Consider the following 26,389-nt stretch of genomic DNA (forward strand, 5'->3'; position numbering starts at 1 on the left):
AAATTAAAGTTAATTGGTTTCCTTACTCTCCTTTAGGGCTTTAGGCTCAGAACATTTCTATTAGAAAAATCTAATTTGTCTCAAGTTCCTATTTCTAAATTTTAGAGTGGTTAAAATGCTCTCATATTTTAACTCTTTGTAGCAAAAATTATGTCTAAATTACAGCTCAAACTGGCAAAGCAATTAAAGATGCAGGTGACGCAATTAACAAAAGGGGTCAATAGTAGTTCAGAAGACTTGGAGCTACAGTGTAAGTTGAGCAGTTGTCTCTGCCAGGGTCTCTCACAGGTTGAGAAAAGCTTGAGGCTACTTTTCCTGAGGTTCCCAAGTATCAGTTTAAAAATGAAGACATGCCAAAGCAAGATTACCAAGACCATGACATATTTTAAGTGTTTACATTGGACCAATTAATGTTTTAATACACAAAATATGGTGTAACAGAATTAGGCTATTCATAAATAATCACAGTACCAATAAAATGCATAAATTCATGGAGCACTACAGGCTGTGATACCCAGTAATGGGACAAAGTACACAAGTTCTACAATGAAAGTCTTTCAATCCCTTTCCTGTATCTCAATGACTGTAAATATAACCTCATCTCGGAATAATGTTAAATTCTTAACTTCAGGCTCTCTGGAACAGGAGGCTTGAGTTCAAATGCCCCCTCTCACCATTCCTTGATAAGTTCCAATCTCATACATTCACTCAAAAATTATTTTGAGGGGCTTCCCTGGTGGTGCAGTGGTTGAGAATCCGCCTGCCAATGCAGGGGACACGGGTTCGAGCCCTGGTCTGGGAGGATCCCACATGCCGCGGAGCAACTGGGCCCGTGAGCCACAACTACTGAGCCTGCGCATCTGGAACCTATGCTCCGCAACAAGAGAAGCCGCGATAGTGAGAGGCCCGTGCACCGCGATGAAGAGTGGCCCCCGCTTGCCTCAACTAGAGAAAGCCCTCGCACAGAAACGAAGACCCAACACAGCCAAAAATAAATAAATAAATTTAAAAAAAATTATTTTGAGTGCTTACTACATGCCAGGAACCACTCTAGGCAATAAAAATATATCAGTTCAAAAAAAATTCTTTTTAAAAGGACGAAACTCCCTACCTCATGGAGCATATTTCTAATGGAGACAGATAACATATAATAAACACAATAAATAAATATATAGTATGTCGAAAATAAATGCAGGAAAAAATACAGAACAGGGTTGAGGGGATCTATAAGTGCCAGCGAACGATAGAAATGTACGATTTATCAATATATAGGATAGTTAGGATAGGCCTCGCCAAAAAGTGACCTTAAGCAAACAAGTGAAGGAAGGAAGTAAGAGTAAGCCATACAGACATCTGGGGGAAGAGCATTCCAGGCAGAGGAATGGCCAGTGAAACAGAAACACCATGGTGCCTTTGTGCAAATTAGAAAAGGTGTTGCTTCCCCCTCCCACATGAATTGATCTGAGGAGAAAATTTTAATTCACATCTTAAAGGATACTGAGAAGAAAATTAACAAATTCAACACCCCTTCCTGACATGGCAAAAAAATTAAATAGATTAAGAAATAATAATCAATGGCTATCTCCTTAACACAACTTAGCAGAGAAGCACTGGATGCTTTCCTGCTAAAGTCAGGCATATGCAAAAAAAAGTCCATTATCTACACTACTATTTAACGTTGTGTTTGAAGTATCAGCCAATGGAATTGGACAAGAGGTATAAGAATTAGAAAGGAAGAGGTAATATACCTGGATAATATACCTGGACACCCCTCCAAAATAAATTTAAAAATTAAATACCAATAATAAGTAAGGTAGTAGAATATAAATTAATAAACAAAAATTCATAGACTTCCATAAAAAGAAAACAGTTAAATGGAGTAATGGAAAAGAGAATGCCATTTATATTAGCAGCAAAACAGATAAAATACCTAGAAATAAACCTAATTTTAAAAATGCAGAAAAACTATATCAATAAAGCTTTAAAAATAAAGATGAATAAATAGAAAGACATTCCATGTTCTTGGATAGGATGACTCAACATCATAAAGAGGTCAATTCTCCTCAAGTTAACAGATAAATTCAATGTATTAAAAATGTCAACAAGTTTTTGTCTGGAGCTAAACAAGTTGATTCTAAAATTTGTATGTGAGTAGATATGCAAGGCCTAAAATTATTTTAATTTTTCATATAAAATATCCTGAAATCAATAAAAAGCAATCAGCCACATGAGATGACAAGACAACAAAAACCAAGAGAAATATCACACAATAGAAAGCCATGCTTGGGGGATTCAGAGAATGGAGTTATCAGTCACAAAACATTAAAATAATACTGCTAAATATACTCAGGTACTCAAGGAAAGAAAAATCAAGGTTAAAAATTTCTGCATAGGGCTTCCCTGGTGGCGCAGTGGTTGAGAGTCTGCCTGCCAATGCAGGGGACATGGGTTCGAGCCCTGGTCTGGGAGGATCCCACATGCCGTGGAGCGGCTGGGCCCGTGAGCCACAATTGCTGAGCCTGCGCGTCTGGAGCCTGTGCTCCGCAGCAGGAGAGGCCGTGATAGTGAGAGGCCCGCGCACCGCGATGAAGAGTGGCCCCCGCTTGCCACAACTAGAGAAAGCCCTCGCGCAGAAACAAAGACCCAACACAGCCATAAATAAATAAATAAACAAATACTTAAAAAAAATTTTTTTTTTTGCATAGAATGAGAAATATAAAAAGAGAGATAAATGGAAAGCTTAGAACTGAAATTAAAAGCCCACTGGAGTTATACTGAAAAGAGAATTAATGAACTGGAAGACAGGTGAAAAGAAAACAGAAGAAAGCATGGAAAAACAAAAGGATAGTAAATATTAAAGAGTGTAGGAAACTGTGGTATCTTTAAAATATGATCCTAAAATCATTGACACTCTATCCATCAAGAGGTGAGGATATATGTCCACTGCCTTTGAATCTGGGGGGCTCATAACAGCTTTGACCAACAGAATATGGTGGAAATAATGCTATGTAACTTCCAAGGCTAGATCATAGAAGGCCATGCAGCTTCTACTGGTTCTCTTAGACTGCCTGCTTTCTAGATGCTCCCTGTCAAGATACTCCCTCTCAGCTGCCATGTGTGAGAAGTCCAAGCCCCATGGAGAGGCCATGTAGAGGTGCTCTGATTGACAGTCTCAGGCTGAGCCTGGCCTTCGAGGTATCCCAACCCAGGAATTAACTAAAAAAGTGTTCAGATGATTCCAGCCTCCAGCTGTCCAAGTCACCCCCAGTTGAAGCACCCCCAGTTATCCCGTAGCAAGGACAAACCATTCCCACTATGCCATGAAGAAATTCCTGACCCACGTAATCCATAAGCATAATAAAATGGTGTTACTTTATGCCACTAAGTTTGAGGTGGTTTGTTACAACAGCAACTGATAACCAGAAGAGGGGCCTAGAAATACAGTGATAAGAATACAGTATATAACTGGATATACTTAGTAAGTGTACCCAAAATTAACAAACAAAGAGCTAAAAGGAGAAAGATTAATAAAAACAAGTGAGGTTCTTTGAAATGTTTACAAAGATTGCCACATCTCTGGCAAGTCTGATCAAGAAAAAATGCAAACACAGATTGAAAGAGAAGAAAAGTCATGTTATAGAATTGGGTTATGTAGAACAAGGGAAAACTGTGACAGTGAGACTATTGTTCTTATCTGCTGGGGTGGAGGTGGGCACAGAAAGGTAGGTAAAGTACACTACAGTGTGCTAAGGGCTCCCATCTTCTGTTATACTCAACTGCCCAGCAAAGTCTCTCCAGAAATAGTGAGAATATATTCCAAGTAAATGCATTCTTTTGTTCATTCATTCAAAAACCACATTTGGCTCTCAATTCCAGGCTCCATCTCAATACCTGGTACAGAGACGAAAGGAATTCCAGGGGACAAAAAGTGAAGAACTGGGAAGGAGAGAAGGAACTATGTCAAGGTCAGGGGAGAAGCAGCTATGTGAGAGTCAGCAAAGGGAGGGATATAACCAGAGCCTTCCATCTGGTGTGGTGACAAGGATGGCAGTGATGTGAGGCAAGATGGAATTAAAGGCCTCACAGTCTGAGACAGATCTCTGTATGGACGGGGCATTTGCCCTCAGTCACTTGCCTGCTTTCTCACCTCTATAATTGGACTGGAAAAGCTGAAAGGGAACTTGAGTGGACACTGGGATACTCTATTCAAATCCTCTCTTCTGGGCCAAGGATATTAGCTAGGTCACTGGACATTGCTCGCAGCTTCAGGAAACCGCGTCACCCATGGTCAGGGAGCAGGCAGACCAAAGACTGGCTGCTGTGGGATGCAAAGGCCCAGCTTCCTTGCCAGTTTGGGACAACTATGAAGAGCCATCCCAATTCCAGAGCTCCCCGTTGGAACAGCTGAGGCCTCAGTTGTAACAACACTGTGGGTCTCCTGATCCTACCTTCCTCACTCCCTTACAGGTGTATTTTTTAAGAGCACTCCCCAGTACACCAGCATATAACTCTCTCAGTATGTTTCCAGGGAGCTTAATCTAAGATTAAAAATGTAAAGACCGTTTTTAGCGGTCTTCCTTAGAGCCCAGGCAAAGTGTTTACTTTTTTGGATGTCATGAACCGCTTTGACCATATAATGAAAACTAAGGACCCTCTTCTCAGAAAAATACACAGAAGCACTTAATGTAAACTTTCACATGCTATTTTAGAGAGGTCTTTTTTTTTTTCTTCGTCCTCATCTTTAAGGCCCTGTTAAAGCTTTACCACCCATGTGAAGCCTCAAGAAACTCTTTGTACATAATCATAAGATTAACCACCATTTATTGAGCACCCACTCGCTACAAGAGGGGTCCGCAACCGGCTGTGGACCGGTACTGGTCAGCGGCCTGTTAGGAACCGGGCGCACAGCAGGAGGTGAAGAGCGGGCAAGCAAGCAAGGCTTCATCTGCGGCTCCCTACCGCTCGCATTACCGCCTGAACCACCCCCCATATCCCCTCCCGCCCCCACCCCCCAAAAAAAACTGTCTTCCACGAAACCAGTCCCTGGTGCCAAAAGGGTTGGGGACCACTGCTCTACAAGACACCGTGCTGAGTGCTTTCACTTCATGATGCTTTGATCACGACATAACTGCAAGGTTACTGACAGCTTCCTGTTCGAGATGTAAGGACTCACCCAACATAACACAGCTAATAATTAGCAGATATTGGATTAAAATCCTAATTTGTAAAATTTGTGCTCTGAATGAAGGACAAGAAAAAAGAAGGGACGGTTAAGGACAGCAACTCCTCAAAGGTCACCTAGTGATAAGGGTCAGCATTGGGCTTTAAACTCAGGCTTAACCCCAAAGGTGGCGCTCTTTAAGTCAAATATGTCTTAGCGCCCTTGAGAACGGAAAAAGGCTGGTTTTGTCCCACCTCCGCCCTCCGTAGATCCTTTGTCACTTGTGTTTGTTTCTACAGCGATTCCCAAAAGACCTTTGCGTGGCGCTGTTGCGGAAGGCTGGGCGCATCCCGGCCCACACAGGGGCTGCACGTCGCTTGACGTACAACGCGGCGGTGCTATGAATCCCCGCCCACCAAGGGGAGCTGCGTGGCTTCCGTACAACATGGCGGCGTTCTCGCCGCCACGCCCCCTTCCTATGACGTACTTCCTATCATGCGCAGTGATATTTGACCCGTGAACTCACGGGCGCTTTCTTCTTCCTCTTCCGGGGACAGTATTTAGAGGTATGGTTGCTTTTTCCTTGTCTTTATCGTTACTGCCTTTACAATCGGCCGCCATCCGGGGTGTTGCAGGAGACTGGGTCTCTCAGGCACAGTCTTTTGAGCTGGCGTGGGGGTAAGGGCTTAGGAGGAAGGTTGGTAGTGAGCAGTTCCCCGGACTTTAGCTTCAGACCCCCCTCGATCCCGACCTCCGCTCCGCAGCAGTGAGTGGCAGGAGCTCACCACCCCTGGCTTTGCCGCCTTTGCAGTCCGGCGTTCGAACAAATGAGTTGTGAGTTCCGGCTGGTGGAGACTGCGAAGTCGCCGGACGTTCTCATATCTTACGGCCGTGCTTTAACCCCGCGCCTGTAGCTGTTCTCCAGGCTCTGGGAGGGTCGACGACCGGCATGTTCGGGTCATTTCAAAATGTGTTCTAAGACCAATAGCAAGGAAGATAAAAATGTTTTAATAGGGAGTTTTCTGTCTTGGTTTTGGAGAGGCAAACGGCTGATTGGGTCACTCGCACCGGCCTTCCGTGTGGGTTTTGGTGTCTGACAGTTCCAGTGTAATGAGAGTAAGGAGCTTGCAACAACAGATACAGGCTGTTGTCTTTTAAGTAACATGCTGTGACGAAATGGTTACAAAATTTGGGAAAAATTAGGTTGATTCAAGTCTTGTTTATGTTTTATGGTATTTTGGGTAGTTCACTGAAAAAAGAAGAAAAACCAGTTGGATGCCATAATCCAGAGACACTTGATCCAGTACCAAAATTAGTATTAAATGGCACCTAACTTGTCCCGGATGCTGCTTTGGGGGCAAAACACTGAACCCTGGGCAGCCACTAGGTTGGGCAGAATGCCTGCTGTCGTTTAATCCTAATGACAGTTGTGTGAAATAGTCAAAAATTATATTTTACAGATAAGCAAGCTGGCCTATGGAGCTTTATAGTCTCAGTAAATGGTATAGCTAAGGATTCAACTTACACGTGGGTGTGCTCGTGTGCCCTTCCTTTAAAACCAGCGTTTCTCAAACTTGCCTGTTGGTAGCACTTTTCTGGATACTACTCCAAACAGAATCAGACTCTTTGAGAGAAAAGCCTGGTAATCAAAATTTTAACCAAGTGCCACGTTTGATTACCGTCAGGAAAACAAACATCGCCCCTTAGCATTCTTCCCAATCACCCTTAAATATAAGTATAGCTGTCCCTCAGTATCCTGGGGGATTGTTGCAGGATCCCCGAGGATACCAAAATCGCTGATGTGCAAGTCACTTGTGTAAAATCCTCCCATATACTTTAAGTCATCTCTAGATTTCTTATAACACGTAATACAATGTAAATGAATATATAAATAGTTGTGGGCACGCAGCAAATTCGAGTTTTGCTTTTTGGAACTTTGTGAAGTTTTTTTTCCCTGAGTATTTTTGATCTGGGGTTCGTTGAATCTGCGGGTACAAAGGGTCAGCTGTAGTTTATTTATTTATTTTGGTATACAAATGTGTTTATTTTAGGGGAATGTAATCGCCACTGCACAGTAGAACCTCAGAGAAAAGAGGATCTCCACTTTCCCCTTTGTTTTGCTGGGTCGGGGAGAAATGGTCAATAATCTTAAATAACCATCATATTCAGGATGGATCAATCTGCACTGGGTCCAGCCCTAGGTCCCAAAGACCAAGAGGATGCTAAGGGACTTCCGGTGGGGGCATAAAGGATCAATGTTCCCTGTTCCTTCCCCTGCTTAAATCACTGGCTTTAGCTCCCCTCCTCCAGGAAGCCCCCTGATTAAGCCAACCCAGGCAGCTAAAGCATCTTCTTTCTCCCTCCACCTCTGAGCTCTGGGCTGAGAGATTCTACTCTTTGTGGTTTGATTCAGTCTCCCCGGTTCATCCTCATGTAAATCATCAGCTGTGGTTTTAAAACATGGAATCCTTTTCATAAGATACCTTAAGATAAGGATATTCTATGTAAGAACATAATGGGTAATGTGTAAACTCTGTGATGCTGTTTTGTTTTAAGGTTTGAATTTTTTCTACAATGCAGTTTTATTTTATCTTGATTTAGGCATTCAGGATGGTTCAGCGTTTGACATACCGTCGTAGGCTGTCCTACAATACAGCCTCTAACAAAACCAGGCTGTAAGTATTTCCAAAATTAATACACGTATTGTCATTTATTCTGCAAAATGTTGAGCTATTGTCTATTCTCTCACTTTCTAGGTCCCGAACCCCTGGTAATAGAATTGTTTACCTTTATACCAAGAAAGTTGGGAAAGCACCAAAATCTGCATGTGGCGTGTGCCCAGGCCGACTTCGAGGAGTAAGTGATCCTTTTGCTGTGAATAACATAAGGGTTGAGCTTTTGAGCATTAATTCCTTTGGTGAGTGAGTGAAGGAGAGGTCACCACTAGGAGGGTTGAGAATTACTAAGCCTTCGTGATCCATGTCTGTGAAGAACATAGACTTTCTTTTAAAGCCTATGTGGCAAATACAGTGAAATGCCTTTCAGGTAGATCAGTGTACCATTTCCCTTTGTAACCTAGATTAATGTTTATACTTAATACTCATCAAAAACCTAGGACAATCTCTGTTTCTGTTAAAGCATCACAATAATCTCAGCGTTTTCTTTATGCAGGTTCGTGCTGTGAGACCTAAAGTTCTTATGAGGTTGTCTAAAACGAAAAAACATGTTAGCCGGGCCTATGGTGGTTCCATGTGTGCTAAATGTGTCCGTGACAGGTAAATAACTATGAAATCACATGGGCTATCTTAAGTGTGTGTGTGTGTGTGTGTGTGTGTGTGTGTATGTTGCACTGCATGCTAATCATTATTAGAAGACTGGTGAAAAAATAACAAAAGTTGCATATTGTATCAGTAGAATCCTCCTTGACTAGGGATAATCGATGCTGAACAAACTAATAAATGATATTAGCTCCTATTCAGTTACGATGTTGGGACATCTTTATGCTAGATGTAGAAATTAAAAGGTTGGATGGGGCAGGCAGGTAAGAAAGTCTCAGGTTGATGGAGAGTGGAAGGTCTTAAAAGTGTAGGAACAAAATCGCCGTACGTAGTTCTAGTGTGGCTGGAGCAGAATGTTTTGGGAGATGATAGACAGGAAAGGTAGAAACATCACAGGTAGTGAAGGGCCTCATAGGACAGGTTTTTTGGCTTGATTCTTTAAAATGTAATTGATGGGGTTTGAGCAGGGCAGCGAAACCTTTGGTGTGCCAGAGACTAAATGTGCGGCAGGATGGATAGTGAAGTCATTCTTTCAACAAAGGATGAGTGCTTGGAACAGTTTGTCTACTTTGTGAAGGCTGACGAAATGGCACCTACATGAAGACCGAAGGCTGGATTGGGGGTGAATGGGGTTATTGGGAGATGACTGGGTCTTGTGGATGTGCAAAAGGATTAGTAGTGGCATAGGTAGGAATAGAAGCGGTGGGGTTTATAGTGATAATATTTGCTCAGCATTTTTATGATAAGCTCTGCCAAAAGTCCATCTGGGAGGTATTTTTTTTTTATTTATTTTTTGGTGGAGAAATCAAGGCTTGTTGGCTTAAAGTTACATAGATGGTAAGAGGATTCGTTCCAGGTTTTATTGAGGCTCTTGCTCTTAATTAACCCTACTGGCTACATTAAGTTTTCTCCAGAGACCTAAGTGGAAAGATTTGAGAGGTGATTGGTCTTTATAAGAGAAGAAGTTGGTTCAGAGGAGTGGTTTGCCTTCAGTTTATTCAGCTTGTTCTATAAAGTGGTCTGGCTAAGTCTCTACACCAAATTTGACATCAAACTTTGCAAGTTCATTCTACCTTTCAGGAGTTAATTTGTAAGGGGAGGTTAGGCATGTTACATTAATACAAATACAAGCTAAATACAACTTCCATGAAATATAGGAAAACTTAACTATGGTTGAAGTTTGGAGGAGAAATGACTTTAAAGTAGCTGAGAATCTGGAAGTGGTATTCGAGGTGGAACCTGAATGACGGGTAAATTTTAGACAAGAGGTCGAGGGGGCATTGCAGGCAGGGAATGAACATAGTTTGATCTGGCACATTGAGGGTATAAAAGGAATGAGAAATGAAATTGGAAAGGTAACGTTGGAGATGAATGAGTCATGAGTTTCAAGCTAGAGGAGTTTGGCTTTTTACCAGTCTTTGGTTCCCAGACTTTGCTAAACATAACCACATGAGCACATTTGTTAAAAAATAAAATTCTCAGGCCCTAGCTTCTGGAGATTTGGGTATAGATCTATAGGGTAGCCTAAAGAATAGCATTTGCTGTGACACTGAGGGAGTCTGTGTAGTCTTTGTTCTGGGTAAGAGTGACATCAGCTCTATTTCTGTAATGTGATTACGTGCAGGACATTTGAAGTAGTCAGAAATCCCAGGCTTTTGAGGGTAGATTATTAGATAACCAGGGGTACCAGAAGGACACCTTAAGCTGAAAGGGTCTGTCCATAGAATTTTTTCAGCTCTTAAGTTTTAAATCTGTACTTGTATAGGTTTCGTTTACTTTTCTGGGTATCTTAACTGATTGCTTTACTCGGTTCTTTTATGACACTTTCTTGTGTTAAATTGATTTTTTTTAAACTATTTAACATTTTCTTTTGTAGGATCAAGCGCGCTTTCCTCATTGAGGAGCAGAAAATCGTTGTGAAAGTGTTGAAAGCACAAGCGCAGAGTCAGAAAGCTAAATAAAAAAATGAAGCTTCTTTGAGTAATAAAAAAATCAAAAAGCCTTGTTCTGTTATTTCTGTTGTGGTTTGTTAGTGTACACATTTGGTTTCTGTAGTAACTAGAGGGTCCCCCAATACACACACACACACACACACACACACAATTTTTAGTTGATTACTTTTTCTAAAAGTAATTGGAGGTCAGTGATGGCTAAAATTTTTTGATGGTAGCTCTAGACAACATTAAAATATGGACCATAATATATTTTCTCTTAGGAGCTATGTTATGTGTTCCTGTTAACTCTTAATAATGCAGAAGTATCTAAAGATTTTAATAATAGCTCCTTCTTTCAGTGCCTAGACTGTATCGAGCAGCCCTCCCAAGTATTCTACATAAGGTCTTGTGAATTGTCTTCCAGGACGATTTCTTCAGGCCACGTCAAGCTTATTTCCCATCTCAAGGGAAAGTTGAGAGCAGGTGCTGTTTTTACAAGCCAAGAATCTAGAAGCTGAAAGAGTATCTGAATTCTGTAAAATTTGATCCTCTTCCATTTAGGCATTTACTGTTGCTGGCAGGATGAGACTTAAATGTCTTATGCAGAGGAGTGTTTCCTTGATTAGAATAAAAGTGCCCTTTCCGAAGGAAAAAGGCAGAAATCTTTCTGGCCTCTTAAAACCTTCATTGTACCACAGCCAGCTAACTTGTTCTTGGTAGACAAAATTATTAATTAACATTTTTGCAGAAGAGGAAAGGCAGCATAACTGGCTGGGTGGCACTTGAACTCAGGGCAGTTAAAAATGTATTAATGGCGGTACTTAATGGCATCTCCATAGTACTTAACATCTTAATCTAGCAACAACCTCCCAACAACGCTTTCATACCTATTTCTGTTTTACAAGTGAGGGGATTGAGGTGCACAGGTTGTATGTGTTACCTAGAGCGATTTGTGTTGGTAGGATTTTTGCAAGTGGTGTATTTAGTGATTTGAGACTGAATGACTGGGCACCCCCAGTAAACACTTTGGCACAAGAAATGATAGCTGAAGCCCTTTCTTGTCGAAGTTCAGTCTCAAGACATCCATCAGGCTTCCATGAACACCTGCAAATCCCAAGAATTGTTAAGCAACCAGGATAATAGGATTATCTTATGTGATGTTTAATCACTATTAAAATTTTTAATGGGGATGCAATTGAAAAGCATTGGATTCGGAGGTAGATTAAACATTTCTCTGTATGTGACCTAGGCTGATGTATACTGCATGGACATGTTTTGTGATCCTGTAGTATTGTGTTTGATACAAGGACTTAAAAGTTGGTACTTATAAAATTACACTCCCCAAAACAATATGCCTTATTTAACTTCAATTACTTGATTGGCTCGTAGACTAAATCTACATTTTGAAAGTCTTGAGTTGAATATAGTAACAGCTGTGGAGGAGAAAGCCTCCACTTGCCAGCCCAGTATGAGCTCTTGCCTGTCAGGACTCCTCTCTCCCTACTACGTGAAGTTCCGTGGAACAACTTGACTGAACACAGATGAACTGAGGACTATCAAGTTTCTGGAAAATAAGTGGGTTAACTTAGAAATTTGAGAAAGCTAAAGCATTAAAGTTTTGTACTTTTAAAAGGATTCTTCATAATGTTAGATGGTTTAACCTTTTCTAAATTTGAAATGTCACTTGTCTTAAAAAAAACTTTACAGACAATTTGGAAAGTAGGGGAAAATAGAATGAAATCACCTTCAGTTTCAGTATGCAGATAATCATTTTTAACAGTTTGATGTCTTTCCTCCCATTTTGTTTTCTAGGCATAAGGAAGACATTTATATTTTTTTAATTAATTTATTCTATTTTTGGCCATGCCGCGCAGCTTATGGGAGTTTAGTTCCCCGACCAGGGATAGAACCCGGGGCCCCAGCAGAGAGAGTGCCATGTCCTAACCACTGGACCACCAGGGAATTGCCAAGGTAGACATTTTAAATAAAAATTGTAAGCATACTATATGTGTAAAAATTCAACCCTTCCTCCCCCCCTTAACCCCTGTGAGCATATTTTGAAAAATTAGTTTAGCGGCTACATATGTCATCAACTCTATGTGCCATAATTTAAATAGTCCCTTTCTTTTGAACATTTGGGCTATATCCAATTTTTCTCTATTTTAACACTTGTGAGCATTCCTATACAGCTGATTATTTCATTTATGCTGATTGTTTTTTTTTAATTCGTAAGCTGGTACTGGAAGTACAGTACTTCAATAGTCAAGTTTAATTATTGGGGTTACAATGATGTTTCCTAAGAGTCTTAGCTCAGGTTGCTGTAACAAATTACCATACACTGGGTGATTTAAACATCAGACGTTTATTTCTCACATTTCTGGAGACTGGGAAGTCCAAAATCAAGGTGTTGGCAGATTGTTCTTGGTGAGGGCCTCCCACCCTTCCTGGTTTGCAGATGGCTGCCTTCTGCAAGCTCTCTTTTGTCTTTCTCTTTTTTAAAAAATAAATTTATTTATTTATTTGTTGGTTTGCTTTTGGCTGCATTGGGTCTATGTTGCTGCGCGCGGGCTTTCTCTAGTGGCGAGCGGGGGCTACTCTTCGTTGCGGTGCGTGGGCTTCTCATTGCGGTGGCTTCTCTTGTGGAGCACAGGCTCTAGGCACGTGGGCTTCAGTAGTTGTGGCACGTGGGCTCAGTAGTTGTGGCTCACGGGCTCTAGAGCGCAGGCTCAGTAATTGTGGCGCACGGGCTGAGTTGCTACACAGCATGTGGGATCTTCCTGGACCAGGGCTCGAACCCGTGTCCCCTGCACTGGCAGGTGGATACTTAACCACTGCACCACCAGGGAAGTCCCTCTTTTGTCTCTTCTTACAAGGGCACTAATGCCATGATGAGGGCTCCTTCCTCCTAATTACCTCCCAAAAGCCCCCTAGTATCATCACACTGAGGACTCAAGTGTCAACTTACAAACTTGTGGGGAGCACAGACATGCAGTCCATAAGACAGGATATGAAATGTGACTGATTGGTGACCATTTCTTCATCTAAGTTAAGCCACTAAGTTTTTGACCACAGACCACACTTCTTCATGCTCCCTCTGCTAAGGCCTCTCCTCTTCACCTTACCCTCTCACACTGCCCAGTCCAGTTCTCTCCTCCCACTCCACCACTCCCAGGAGTGCAGAGTTCATCTTGTGATGTGTAGACACAGGAGAGCAAAGATTGGTGGGAACATAGTACCAACTCTGTCCAAATGACCAAAATGGATTCTGCACTGTTCTGGGTTTTGATTTTACAAAAAAAAATAAAGCTTTTATTGAATCCAGTTCTGTGTGTGTGACTTAAAGTATTCTTGACAGGTTCCTAAAAAGACATGTGAATGTAGTCAGTGGTTTCTTTTTAAAGTCTAGTATTTCTCCTTCCATTGAATTGCTTATAAATTCTATTAGAAGGACTGGGGGGAAGGGGAGTTCTTTCGCCCTTAAAAGCAGAAAATCTCCATATGTTTAAATAAGTAAATCAAGTTTATTTTCAGCAGTGTAATAGTATACCTACAATTTTTACCCTAATGACTTGGAGCTTGGGCTCCCAGAGTTTTGATAGTCAGGGCTATGTCTAGCTTTAACTGTAAACTATCTTATCACACCAACTAAAACCAAAACCGTATACAATTCTTGTGGAGTAAGATTGTGAAGCCGGCTGAAGATTATGATTTTTTCTCTGAGTTCGATTACTTATTGCTGGTAGTCCTATAATTATTATGTATAACCAATATTATCCGTGGTGTGCAGATCCAGCTCATCCCGGCGGTGAGAGTCAACTGTGTTCCGTGATGTCAGTTTGGTACCTTGAACTTCGCATGGTAGGAGTATTTATTCCTGGGAAATCAGCGAATGCTACAAAATCCTTTCCCTGCCTGCCCACCCCCCCAGGGAGCTTGATGTTTAATATTACCAGCAAGTCACTGGATATTCTTCAAATTACAGTCTATTATCACAATTTAGGCATGATGCTGTTGGTACCAGGAGCTCTCTCTCTATATATCTGGTGCGTGTTTGATTATGATTTGCACTGAAAAATTTGTTGTAATAAATTCTTATTAACACTTTGAATCTATGAATATCCTGGAATTTGATTTTATAAAAGACAAAACGGAGATATTATTGAATCCAGTTCTGTGAATGTAGAGGAAAACAATTTAAAATCTTGTAAAAGTGAAAGTTTCATCTCTTTGAACAGTGATAACATTGTACTCTAAAGCAGGAATAGAAAAGTTAAGACTATCTCCATGAGTTTCCTTTCTAAAGGAGAAGATCCACAATAATTCTGGATCAGGGACTTCCCTGGTGGTCCAGTGGATAAGACTCTGCGCTCCAAATGCAGGGGGCCCGGGTTCACATCCCTGGTCCAGGAACTAGATCCAGCCTGCATGCCGCAACTAAGAGTTTGCATGCCACAACTAAGAAGTCCGCATGCCACAACTTAAGATCCTACATGCCGCAACCAAGACCCAGCACAGCCTAAATAAATAAATAAATATTTTTAAAAATAATAATTCTGGATGAAAAGATACTTTCTGGTTCCAAAATATTAGCTAGTCAATACTTTTGAGTAAGTCTTAAATGTTTCTGGTTAATTTGAAGGATTATATAAATATTTTTGCCATACATTTACATTACTTTATAACTTGCTTTAGATTTCATTTATTCACTCAACAAATAGTTTTGAGAAACTACTATGCCAGATAAATATTAATACGACAGTTAACAAAGCAGAGTCTTCTGTTCTCGTGGTATATGGGGGACCCTGTTAAATGAGGATACAAATATGTTTTTAATTGCACACATTGGGGTAAGAATCACAAAGGAGGAGTACACAGTGCTGTGAAACTGTGTAAGAAAGGAACCTCAGTGGGAGTGAAGGCAGACTTTTCTGAGGAAGTCACATTTAAGCTCCGAGCAAGGAGATGTTAGCTGGATGCCAAGTAGGGAGAACATTCCAGACAAGAACCAACATGTACAAATGCCCTAAGAAACAACTTGTATTTAAAAAAAAAAAAAAAAATCCCACAAGGACTCAGAGGCAAAAAATATACAAATCAATTATCACTGCAAAGTAAAGGAGCTGTTACAGTGGAGGATTACTGGACTGAATGTCAATATTATGACATAGTATGAGTGTGTTTCGTGTTTGGTAATTGCAATCATTGTTGCTTTTGTTGTGGTCATCCATTTACAATGCTTGGTGTCAGTTTATTTATCTCTTGTAAAAATAAAATACAGTGTGTGTGTGTGAAAAAAAAAAAGAAAATACAGATAGGGATGACATCAATAAAAGATTTGAAGTCAGCACACACACACACAAAATTGTAACATAGAGATGGAGTGCTGGAGCAATAAAGTGTACTATAATCCTTGCCAAGTGAAAAAAAAAAAAAAGCAATACATGCATCTCAATTCACTCTCAGTATTTAGAGTCCAGTAAATCTAATGTGTGTGAGCAAATTACTAATCACTGAGAAGGAGCATCCCTGTTAGCACATAGATTTAGTCCACCTATGCGGCCCCAGAGCCAAAAGATCTGTGCTACCTTTTCCTTCCTAAGGGAGACCAGTGAAAGAAAAGCTTTCCTAAGCTGTTTACTTAGGAGCAAAGACACCCTTCTGCATTAGAGGATATTTAAATTATGCAACCCCCTAGATAATTTAGGCATCAACCTATTATTAAGGAGGAAAAGGATCAAAATTATTGACTCAATTCCCCTGATATTCATTCAGCTTCTATATTCCTTGGCCTGTGCAAATAGCCTCAGGACTATGCCCTCTCTCTCTCTCTCCCTCTCTCTCGCTCTCTCTCTCTCTGGTTGGAAATAAGCTTACAACTTGACATGCCTACAAAACAAATGGTCTTAAAGAAAATTCAAATGTTTATTGCATCTTACCATAAGTTATGTAAAGACTTTGTAAACCATATGGTCTCTGTTGCAACTACTCAGCTCTCCTGATAGCGTGTGGAAGCAGAAATAGACAATACCTATAGCTGATTTACTTTGTTACAAGGCAGAAACTAACACACCATTGTAAAGCAATTATACTCCAATAAAGATGTTAAAAAAAAAGAAATAGACAATACCTAAATGAATGGTCATGGCTGTGTTCCAATAGAGCTTTATTTACAAAACTGATGTTGGGTCACCTTTGGCCTGCAAGTTGTAGTTTGTGGACCTCCCTGCTCTAGATGACTCCTGCTTCCAGCTACAGCTGCCAGCTGACCAACTGCATGAGAAACCTCAAGCAAGACCAGCAGCAAACTGCCTTGCTGAATCTAATCAACCCAAAGGACAGTGAGAAAAAATAAAATGGTTTTTTTATCCCACTGAATTTTGAGGAGGTTGGTTACATAGCAATATACCACTGAAACAGTGGTATAGTGCAATAGTCTTGAAAAATTTTTTTTGCTTGCATATTCCTTAAAGAATTTTGAAAAGCTATGTAGACCCTTGCAAATTTTTAGATTATCAACCAAAATTTTTTATTATAAATTTAAATCATTGCAAAGGATATAATTTCCAGCATAGTAAAGATATGAATAATTTTTTTAAAAAACTGTTCTATCACTTTTTAAATATATCAAATAGAAGCTACGTAGCAACCATTTAAAAAAAAAAAAGAAATAATCTCTCTTAACAGTTGGAAGTTTTATAGTCTTCCTTTTTTTTGACTCATGTTACCATTCCATTTCCTCTGTGGAATTTTAAACTATGTTTTTATGTTGGAAGTGTTTTCCTGATTGGTAATTCCCACGGTTCTATTTCTAAGAAAGAAAAACCAAACGAGAGAGGCGTGGCGTCTTGCCACCCATTTGTCCTCTGGATAAAATAAGGCATCACTGCTTTTTCAACCCTGTTCTCTTTGCTCTACTCTTAAGGGACTCTCGCTCAAGAATGATTCATTTGACAATTTAGGGGAGATAAAAGAGGTGAGGACGTTAAATGACAATGGTCATCGTCTACATTCTACATTACATCTGAGTTCAGGTCATCCCAATGTGGGCCAGGATATCCTGCTCCAACGTCTACCATTTCCCTTATGTGTAAGACAGCGAAAGACACAAAGCCTCACCACTGCTGTGCTTCAGCCACTGGATGGGGCTTGAGGGTGACTATAACACTGGTGCTTTCCAGGAGCTTGTAGTTTAGCTGTTTAGTTCAACCACTTATGACTCTTGGTAATTAGTTTTCATCAGTTGTTCAAGCTGGAATGACACCTATGGGGCATTTTGTTGAGGCACTGATGCTGCGTAATCTGTAATGCACAGGACAGTCCTGCTGAACAAGTCATCCTGAGTCCTGCATGACATTCCATACCCAACCAGATTTTCATGTAGGTGGGAAACCTGTTTACTATTATCTCAGCCTTGGTAAACACCATTTGAATATAAACAAGAGTATTTTTGCATGACTTTAATAAATACTAAAATTTCCAGGAATGCGCTATGTAAAACCAGGGAGATTATATTTTTCTTCTGAACATTATCTGGAGAAATTTAACATTTTGGAAAAAAGAAATAGCAAACCATAAAGTTTTGAACTTCTGCAAGGTAATCTAAGATTCCCAATTTTTAGAATAAAGTATAAATGTATGGGTGAATGTATTGATATATATATATATATATTTAAATTTATTTATTTTTTGGCTGCACTGGGTCTTCGTTGCTGCGCGCGGGCTTTCTCCAGTTGTGGCGAGCAGGGCCACTCTTTGCTGCAGTGCACGGGAGTCTCATTGCGGTGGCTTCTCTTGTTGCGGAGCACGGGCTCCAGGTGCGCAGGTTTCAGTAGTTGCAGCACACAGGCCCAGCAGTTGTGGCTCGTGGGGCTCTAGAGCACAGTCTCAGTAGTTGTGGTGCATGGGACTTGCTGCTCCGCAACATGTGGGATCTTCCTGGACCAGGTCTCAAACCCGTGTCCCCTGCATTGGCAGGTGGACTCCCAACCACTGCGCCACCAGGGAAGGCCCTGATATATATATTTTCTTAAATCTTTAGTGCTGGATATTGTTTTGACAAAGAATCTGATTAACAACAAATTAATTTGTGGCTTAATATATAAATCTATCATGTTCTGAAAAGAGCACCATGATTTCTAAATGCTTTGATTTCTGAACAAGTTACAGAACCCCTACTATGGGCAATCAGGAGACACCAAAGAGTTTTGTTGTTTTTTTTTAAATTTTATTTATTAATTTATTATACAGCAGGTTCTTATTAGTTATCTATTTTATACATATTAGTGTATATATGTCAATCCTAATCTCCCAATTCATCCCACCACCACCCCCCCACCCACTGTCCCCCCTTGGTGTCCATACGTTTGTTCTCTACATCTGTGTCTCTATTTCTGCCTTGCAAACCGGTTCATCTGTACCATTTCTCTAGATTCCACATATATGCGTTAATATACGGCATTTATTTTTCTCTTTCTGACTTACTTCATTCTGTATGACAGTCTCTAGGTCCATCCACGTCTCTACAAATGACCCAATTTCGTTCCTCTTTACGGCTGAGTAATATTCCATTGTATATATATACCACATCTTCTTTATCCATTTGTCTGTCGATGGGCATTTAGGTTGCTTCCATGACCTGGCTATTGTAAATAGAGCTGTAATGAACATTGGGGTGCCTGTGTCTTTTTGAATTATGGTTTTCTCTGTGTATATGCCCAGTAGCAAAGGGTTTTAAGTACATTGGCATTTAGAAAGTTCTCTTTGATGGCATGAAGAATTAACATCAATTCATTCAACAAACATTAACTGTGCACTGGTGTATGCCAGGCACTATGCTGGCACTTACCCTGGGGAGAATTTATGGAGTCTCCCATCTCCCTTCTTTGCCCCCTCTTTCCACGCATGTGGCTTGGTGTAGTGGACAAAGCATAGGCTCCACTACTGTTGTTATGTGGCCTTGAGAAGTGGCTTAAATTCTCTGATTCTCTGCTTTATGAACCCGCAAAATGGGTATAAAAATACTTATTTTCCAAGATTTATAAAGATTAAGTGTGCCTGGCCCCTAGCAGGTACTTAACAAGTGTTAGTTCTGGGTCCCTTTCCATCTCTCTTCAAAACCTAATCTCAGAACACGTCTGCCAACAGCCATTGTGTGAACAAGAGTCAGTGTTTTCCCTCTACAACTATTTACATTTTAGCTTTATGATTTCTGACAGTGGGTTGAAAGACTGACTTCCGCTAAAGGAATTTCAAGCAGGTGAAGCTGGTAGTTCAACCTGTTGGGAGTCAAGGATCATGCACACTATTAAATATAAATACAAAGCTAACAGGTAATCCCAAGGACACAGTCAACGGTGAAGAGCGAGTTAGGATTGCCACCTCTTTACAAATAGACGTCAGGGGCTTGAAGGAGGATTGTCATATGAAACTTCCCTTTCTGTTTTAAAAATCTGAGCATTGCCATGTAGACAATGGTTCTCACACTCTAGAGTCACATAAGAATCTGCTGGGGAGATTTTTTTTTTTTTTTGGCTTAAAAAAAGAACAAAAATGTATTGTCTCACAGTTAGGAAGCTGGAAAACTGAAATCAAGGTATTGGCAGGGCCCTGCTCCCTCTGGGATTCTGCACTGAACACTTCCTTGCCTTTTCCTCATTCCTAGTTGTTGCTGGCATTCCATGACATTCCTTGACTTGCAGCTGTGTCAGTCTAATCTCTGCCTCTGTCATCCAATGGTTGTCTTCACATAGTTCCTGTAAGAGTCTGCTGGGGAGATTTTTTAAATGCAGATGCCTGAGCCCCACGTAAGACTTCCTCAGTCAGAATCTCTGACGGTCTGGCCAAGAACCTGCATTTTAACAAGATCAGAGATGGATCTCGGCCTGCCCTTTCACAAGGTATGGTAGAAAGTACAGCTGGCCCTGAACAGCACAGGTTTGAACTGTGCAGGTCCACTTATTCATGGATATTTTTTTTCTATAGTAAAAACTACAGTACTACAGGATCCGCAGTTGGTTGAATCTTCGGATGCAGAACCGCGGATACTGAGAGCTGACTATAAGTTGTTCTCAGATTTTTTACTGCAGGGAGGGTTGACACCCCTACCCCCTGTGTTGTTCAGGAGTCAACTGTCTATACAATTTAGTGTTAGACGAATATGGGTTTAAATCTTAGAGTCCATCATTAACCACTTAGGTGACTTTGAGCAAGTTTCTTACTCCCTCTAGGTCTTAGTCACCTCACCTATAAAATGAAGGTAATATAACTTCAGAGGTTCTAACGGTTCAGTGAAATATCCTGTGTTATCCACACCACAGAATGCATGACCTTTTCCTGCTTCTGGTACAAAAACTGCCTTCTCATATACTTATGGAGAAACAAACACAGTGCATCAAGATGGTCATGATGGAGGCTTCTCATTTTGAATGATTAAAGACAAGTGATAAGGTTGGAAATAAACCAAAAAGTCAAGTGATATCTTATCCTCCTCTATCATGTTTTACCGAGAATGATTTTTTTTCTCTTTGTAAGGAATTGCATACACACACACACACACACACACACACCCTGCCTGAAAGTGCCAAGCTGTATTTGATTAGTTCTGGGCAGAAGCATGTTAGGGCATCTGAAAACCACAACTGGAGACATCTATTCTGATGGGCCTAATGCTCTGGGTATTTCCTTTCAACCGAACTTGGGGGGAAAGTACTTTGATATAATGTACATATGGAAATATTTTACAGCATTCTTAAAAAGTTAGATATTTTATTCGGTATATATATAAAACATACTTTTCTCTTCCATGTGTGCAAACATGGATAAATCAATGTCTTAAAGAGTCCCTTGTCATTCCCAAGCCAGAATTGTTTTGTTTTGTTTTGTTAAATCGACTTCATTGTGTCTGAAAGGGCCAAATTGACAGCCCTGGAGACAGTGGTCTTTTCTCCAGGCTTCTGGCATTCAGCAGGAGCAGCTGCTGATCAAATGTACCCCAAATACCGTTCCTCTGGAAAGACCATTTCTGGAGGTGAGAAGACACTTTGATTTCTCATTCACTCTGAAAGGTGCTGGTGGGGCTGACGGTGGTGTGGTGAGTCACTTAGTCAGGCCTTTGGTTCTGAGGCCATTGCCGCATTTCACATGTGCAGCCAAACTGCAGTCTGGGTTCTGGTTCAAATTCTTTTGAAAAGATTAAAGTCTGTTGTTTTAAATGCCATTCCTAATCGTGGGATAAAACATTCCTAGGAAAATATTCTTCATCACAAGAATTTACTAATAGTGGTTACTTTCGGGGAAAACAACTAAGGAAGGGAAGGAAATGATAAGGGGGAGTTGGCATGTGATTTTCATATTTTTATCCTTTGTACTATTTGAATTTTATAACTCTGAACAGGTGATCTTATTTTTTAAGAAACGGGGATCCTCTGTATGAGGGTGCTGTAGGCCACTGTTGTTATTTATTATTTAAAAATTTCTGTATTGAAAAATAAACTTTTTTAAGTTTACTTTAAAAAGCTTCACTACAAATTCTTCTTTTTAAGATTTAATAACAAAAACTTGCCAGACAAATACACATTTCTTTTTCTGCTTTTATATGTCTGTATGATTTGCAAAGCAACTAGATAGAAAAAAAAGTGTCCTGGGTTTGATATTTTATTCATCTGAAAATACTGCTTTCCACAAGATTTTCTTTCATCATTAAACGAGTAAACTATCTGCGTTTTAAAGGTAGCCTTGACTGCGTGAGATTAGCCTTTTCCATTTGTGTAATGTTTCATTGCACTTATTTGATCACAGCATTGAGGCAAGTTTCTTTTAAATAAGTTTGCATTATGCTGGCAAATATAGTTTATAAATCTCAAGGTATTGAAAATACATTTGGGCAAAGTTAAAATTATTCGGGACTGTGAATTTTATAAAAGAGAACTCCTGCCCTGCTGTGGCCACAGAAAGGAACTACATGTGGACAACTGTCAGAAAAGCAAAATTATTGAGTTGAATTGCAACAGCTTTGTAGGAAAGCTAAAAAATGCGCAGATTTACAGTTATTTTCCTTTAATAAATTTAATGTAAAATGAATGTGTATATATATTACTTATATTAATGAAGATTATACATATATAATTAATTCTATATATTAATTTTTTATAGTTTCTTTTTTTAAATTTAATTTAATTTATTATTTATACAGCAGGTTCTCATTAGTCATCAATTTAATACACATCAGTGTATACATATAAGTCCCAAGCTCCCAATTCATCCCACCACCACCCCCCCACTGCTTTCCCCCGCTTGGTGTCCATGTTTTTTCTCTACTTCTGTGTCTCAATCTCTCTCTGCAAACCGGTTCATCTGTACCATTTTCTATGTTCGACATATATGCGTTAATATACGATATTTGTTTTTCTCTTTCTGACTTACTTCACTCTGTATGACAGTCTCTAGATCCATCCACGTCTCAACAAATGACTCAATTTCATTCCTTTTTATGGCTGAGAAATATTCCATTCTATGGAATATATATGTACCACATCTTCTTTATCCATTCGCCTGTCGATGGGCATTTAGGTTGCTTCCATGACATGGCTATTGTAAACAGAGCTGCAACGAACATTGGGGTGCATGTGTCTTTTTGAATTATGGTTTTCTCTGGGTATATGCCCAGTAGTGGGATTGCTGGCTCATATGGTAATTCTACTTTTAGTTTTTTAAGAAACCTCCATACTGTTCTCCATAGTGGCTGTATCAATTTACATTACCACAACAGGGCAAGAGGGTTCCCTTTTCTCCACACCCTCTCCAGCATTTGTTGTTTGTAGATTTTCTGATGATACCCATTCTAACCAGTGTGAGGTGATACCTCATTGTAGTTTTGATTTCCATTTCTCTAACAGTTAGTGATGTTGAGCAGCTTTTCATGTTCCTCTTGGCCATCTATATGTCTTCTTTGGAGAAATGTCTATTTAGGTCTTCTGCCCATTTTTGGATTGGGTTGTTTGTTTTTGTAATATTGAGCTGCATGAGCTGTTTATATCTTTTGGAGATTAATCCTTTGTCCGTTGATTCGTTTGCAAATATTTTCTCCCATTCTGAGGGTTTTCTTTTCGTATTGTTTGTAGTTTCCTTAGCTTTGCAAAAGCTTTTAAGTTTCATTAAGTCCCATTTGTTTATTTTTGTTTTTATTTCCATTACTCTAGGAGATGGATCAAAAAATATATTGCTGTGATTTATGTCAAAGAGTATTCTTCTTATGTTTTCCTCTAAGAGTTTTGTAGTGCCTGGTCTTACATTTAGTTCTCTAATCCATTTTGAGTTTATTTTTGTGTATGGTGTTAGGGAGTGTTCTAATTTCATTCTTTTACATGTAGCTGTCCAGTTTTCCCAGCACCACTTATTGAAGAGACTGTCTTTTCTCCATTGTATATCCTTGCCTGCTTTGTCATAGATTAGTCAACCATAGGTGCATGGGTTTATCTCTGGGCTTTTTATCTTGTTCCATTGATCTATATTTCTGTTTTTGTGCCAGTACCATATTGTCTTGATTACTGTAGCTTTGTAGTATAGTCTGAAGTCAGGGAGTCTGATTCCTCCAGCTCCATTTTTTTCCCTCAAGACTGCTTTGGCTATTCAGGGTGTTTCGTGTCTCCATACAAATTTTAAGATTTTTTGTTCTAGTTTGGTAAAAAATGCCACTGGTAATTTGAGAGGGATTGCATTGCATCTGTAGATTGCTTTGGGTAGTACAGTCATTTTCACAATATTGATTCTTCCAATACAAGAACATGGTATATCTCTCCATCTGTTCGTATCATCTTTAATTTCTTTCACCAGTGTCTTATATTTTTCTGCATACAGGTCTTTTGTCTCCCTAGGTAGGTTTATTCCTAGGTATTTTATTCTTTTTGTTGCAATGGTAAATGGGAGTGTTTCCTTAATTTCTCTTTCAGATTTTTCATCATTAGTGTATAGGAATACAAGAGATTTCTGTGCATTAATTTTATATCCTGGTACTTTACCAAATTCATTGATTAGCTCTAGTAGTTTTCTGGTAGCATCTTTAGGATTCTCTATGTATAGTATCATGTCATCTGCAAACAGTGACAGTTTTACTTCTTCTTTTCCAATTTGTATTCCTTTTATTTCTTTTTCTTCCCTGATTGCTGTGGCTAGGACTTCCAAAACTATGTTGAATAATAGTGGAGAGAGTGGACATCCTTGTCTTGTTCCTGATCTTAGAGGAAATGCTTCCAGTTTTTCACCATTGAGAATGATGTTTGCTGTGGGTTTGTCATATATGGCCTTTATTATGTTGAGGTAGGTTCCCTCTATGCCCACTTCCTAGAGAGTTTTTATCATAAATCAGTGTTGAATTTTGTCAAAAGCTTTTTCTGCATCTATTGAGATGATCATATGGTTTTTATTCTTCAGTTTGTTGATATGGTGTATCACATTGATTGATTTGCATATATTGAAGAATCCTTGCTTCCCTGGGATAAGTCCCACTTGATCATGGTGTATGATCCTTTTAATGTGTTGTTGGATTCTGTTTGCTAGTATTTTCTTGAGGATTTTTGCATCTATATTCATCAGTGATATTGGTCTGTAATTTTCCTTTTTTGTAGTATCTTTGTCTGGTTTTGGTATCAGGGTGATGGTGGCCTCATAGAATGAGTTTGGGAGTTTTCCTTCCTCTGCAATATTTTGGAAGAGTTTGAGAAGGATGGGTGTTAGCTCTTCTCTAAATGTTTGATAGAATTCACCTGTGAAGCCATCTGGTCCTGGACTTTTGTTTGTTGGAAGACTTTTTTTTTTTTTTTTTTTAAACGAAACACACTTTTACAGGCATTTTTATTTATTTATTTATTTATTTATTTTTTATGGCTGCGTTGGGTCTTCATTTCTGTGTGAGGGCTTTCTCTAGTTGCAGCAGGTGGGGGCCAGTCTTCATCATGGTGCGCGGGCCTCTCACTATCGCGGACTCTCTTGTTGCGGAGCACAGGCTCCAGACGCGCAGGCTCAGTAATAGTGGCTCACGGGCCTAGTTGCTCCATGGCATGTGGGATCCTCCCAGACCAGGGCTCGAACCCGTGTCCCCTGCATTGGCAGGCAGACTCTCAACCACTGTGCCACCAGGGAAGCCCCTGTTGGAAGATTTTGAATCACAGTTTCAATTTCATTACTTGTGATTTGTCTGTTCATATTTTCTATTTCTTCCTGGTTCAGTCTTGGAAGCTTATACTTCTCTAAGAATTTGTCCATTTCTTCCAGGTTGTCCATTTTATTGGCATAGAGTTGCTTGTAGTAGTCTCTTAGGATGCTTTGTATTTCTGTGGTGTCTGTTGTAACTTCTCCTTTTTCATTTCTAATTTTATTGATTTGAGTCCTCTCCCTCTTTTTCTTGATGAGTCTGGCTAATGGTTTAATCAATTTTGTTTATCTTCTCAAAGAACCAGCTTTTAGTTTTATTGATCTTTGCTATTGTTTTCTTTGTTTCTATTTCATTTATTTCCGCTCTGATCTTGATGATTTCTTTCCTTCTGCTAACTTTGGGTTTTGTTTGTTCTTCTTTCTCTAGTTCCTTTAGGTGTAACGTTAGATTGTTTATTTGAGATTTTTCTTGTTTCTTGAGGTAGGCTTGTATAGCTATAAACTTCCCTCTTAGAACTGCTTATGCTGTATCCCATAGGTTTTGGATCGTCGTGTTTTCATTGTTATTTGTCTCTAGGTATTTTTTGATTTGCTCTTTGATTTCTTCAGTGATCTCTTGGTTATTTAGTAACATATTGTTTAGCCTCCATGTGTTTGTGTTTTTTACGTTTTTCCCCTGTAATTCATTTCTAATCTCATAGCATTTTGGTCAGAAAAGATGCTTGATATGATTTCAATTTTCTTAAATTTACCGAGGCTTGATTTGTGACCCATGATATGATCTATCCTGGAGAATGTTCCGTGTGCACTTGAGAAGAAAGTGTAATCTGCTGTTTTTGGATGGATTGTCCTATACATATCAATTAAAT

At 39.7% G+C, this 26,389-nt stretch overlaps 1 protein-coding gene across 1 annotated transcript; it reads left to right on the forward strand.

Moving 5' to 3' along the window:
• Nucleotides 1–5,815: 5,815 nt before the first annotated feature.
• Nucleotides 5,816–10,452, forward strand: RPL34 (ribosomal protein L34). The gene is made up of 5 exons (XM_082463091.1): nt 5,816–5,839; nt 7,763–7,836; nt 7,918–8,017; nt 8,333–8,436; nt 10,316–10,452. Exons 2-5 carry the CDS (start codon nt 7,772–7,774, stop codon nt 10,398–10,400), a joined length of 354 nt encoding a protein of 117 aa, XP_082319217.1. The 5' UTR covers nt 5,816–5,839; nt 7,763–7,771; the 3' UTR covers nt 10,401–10,452.
• The last annotated feature ends 15,937 nt before the right edge of the window (nt 10,453–26,389 follow it).

The sequence above is a fragment of the Balaenoptera physalus genome (genome assembly GCF_965194825.1).
Source record: "Balaenoptera physalus genome assembly, chromosome: 5".
NCBI lineage: Eukaryota > Metazoa > Chordata > Mammalia > Artiodactyla > Balaenopteridae > Balaenoptera > Balaenoptera physalus.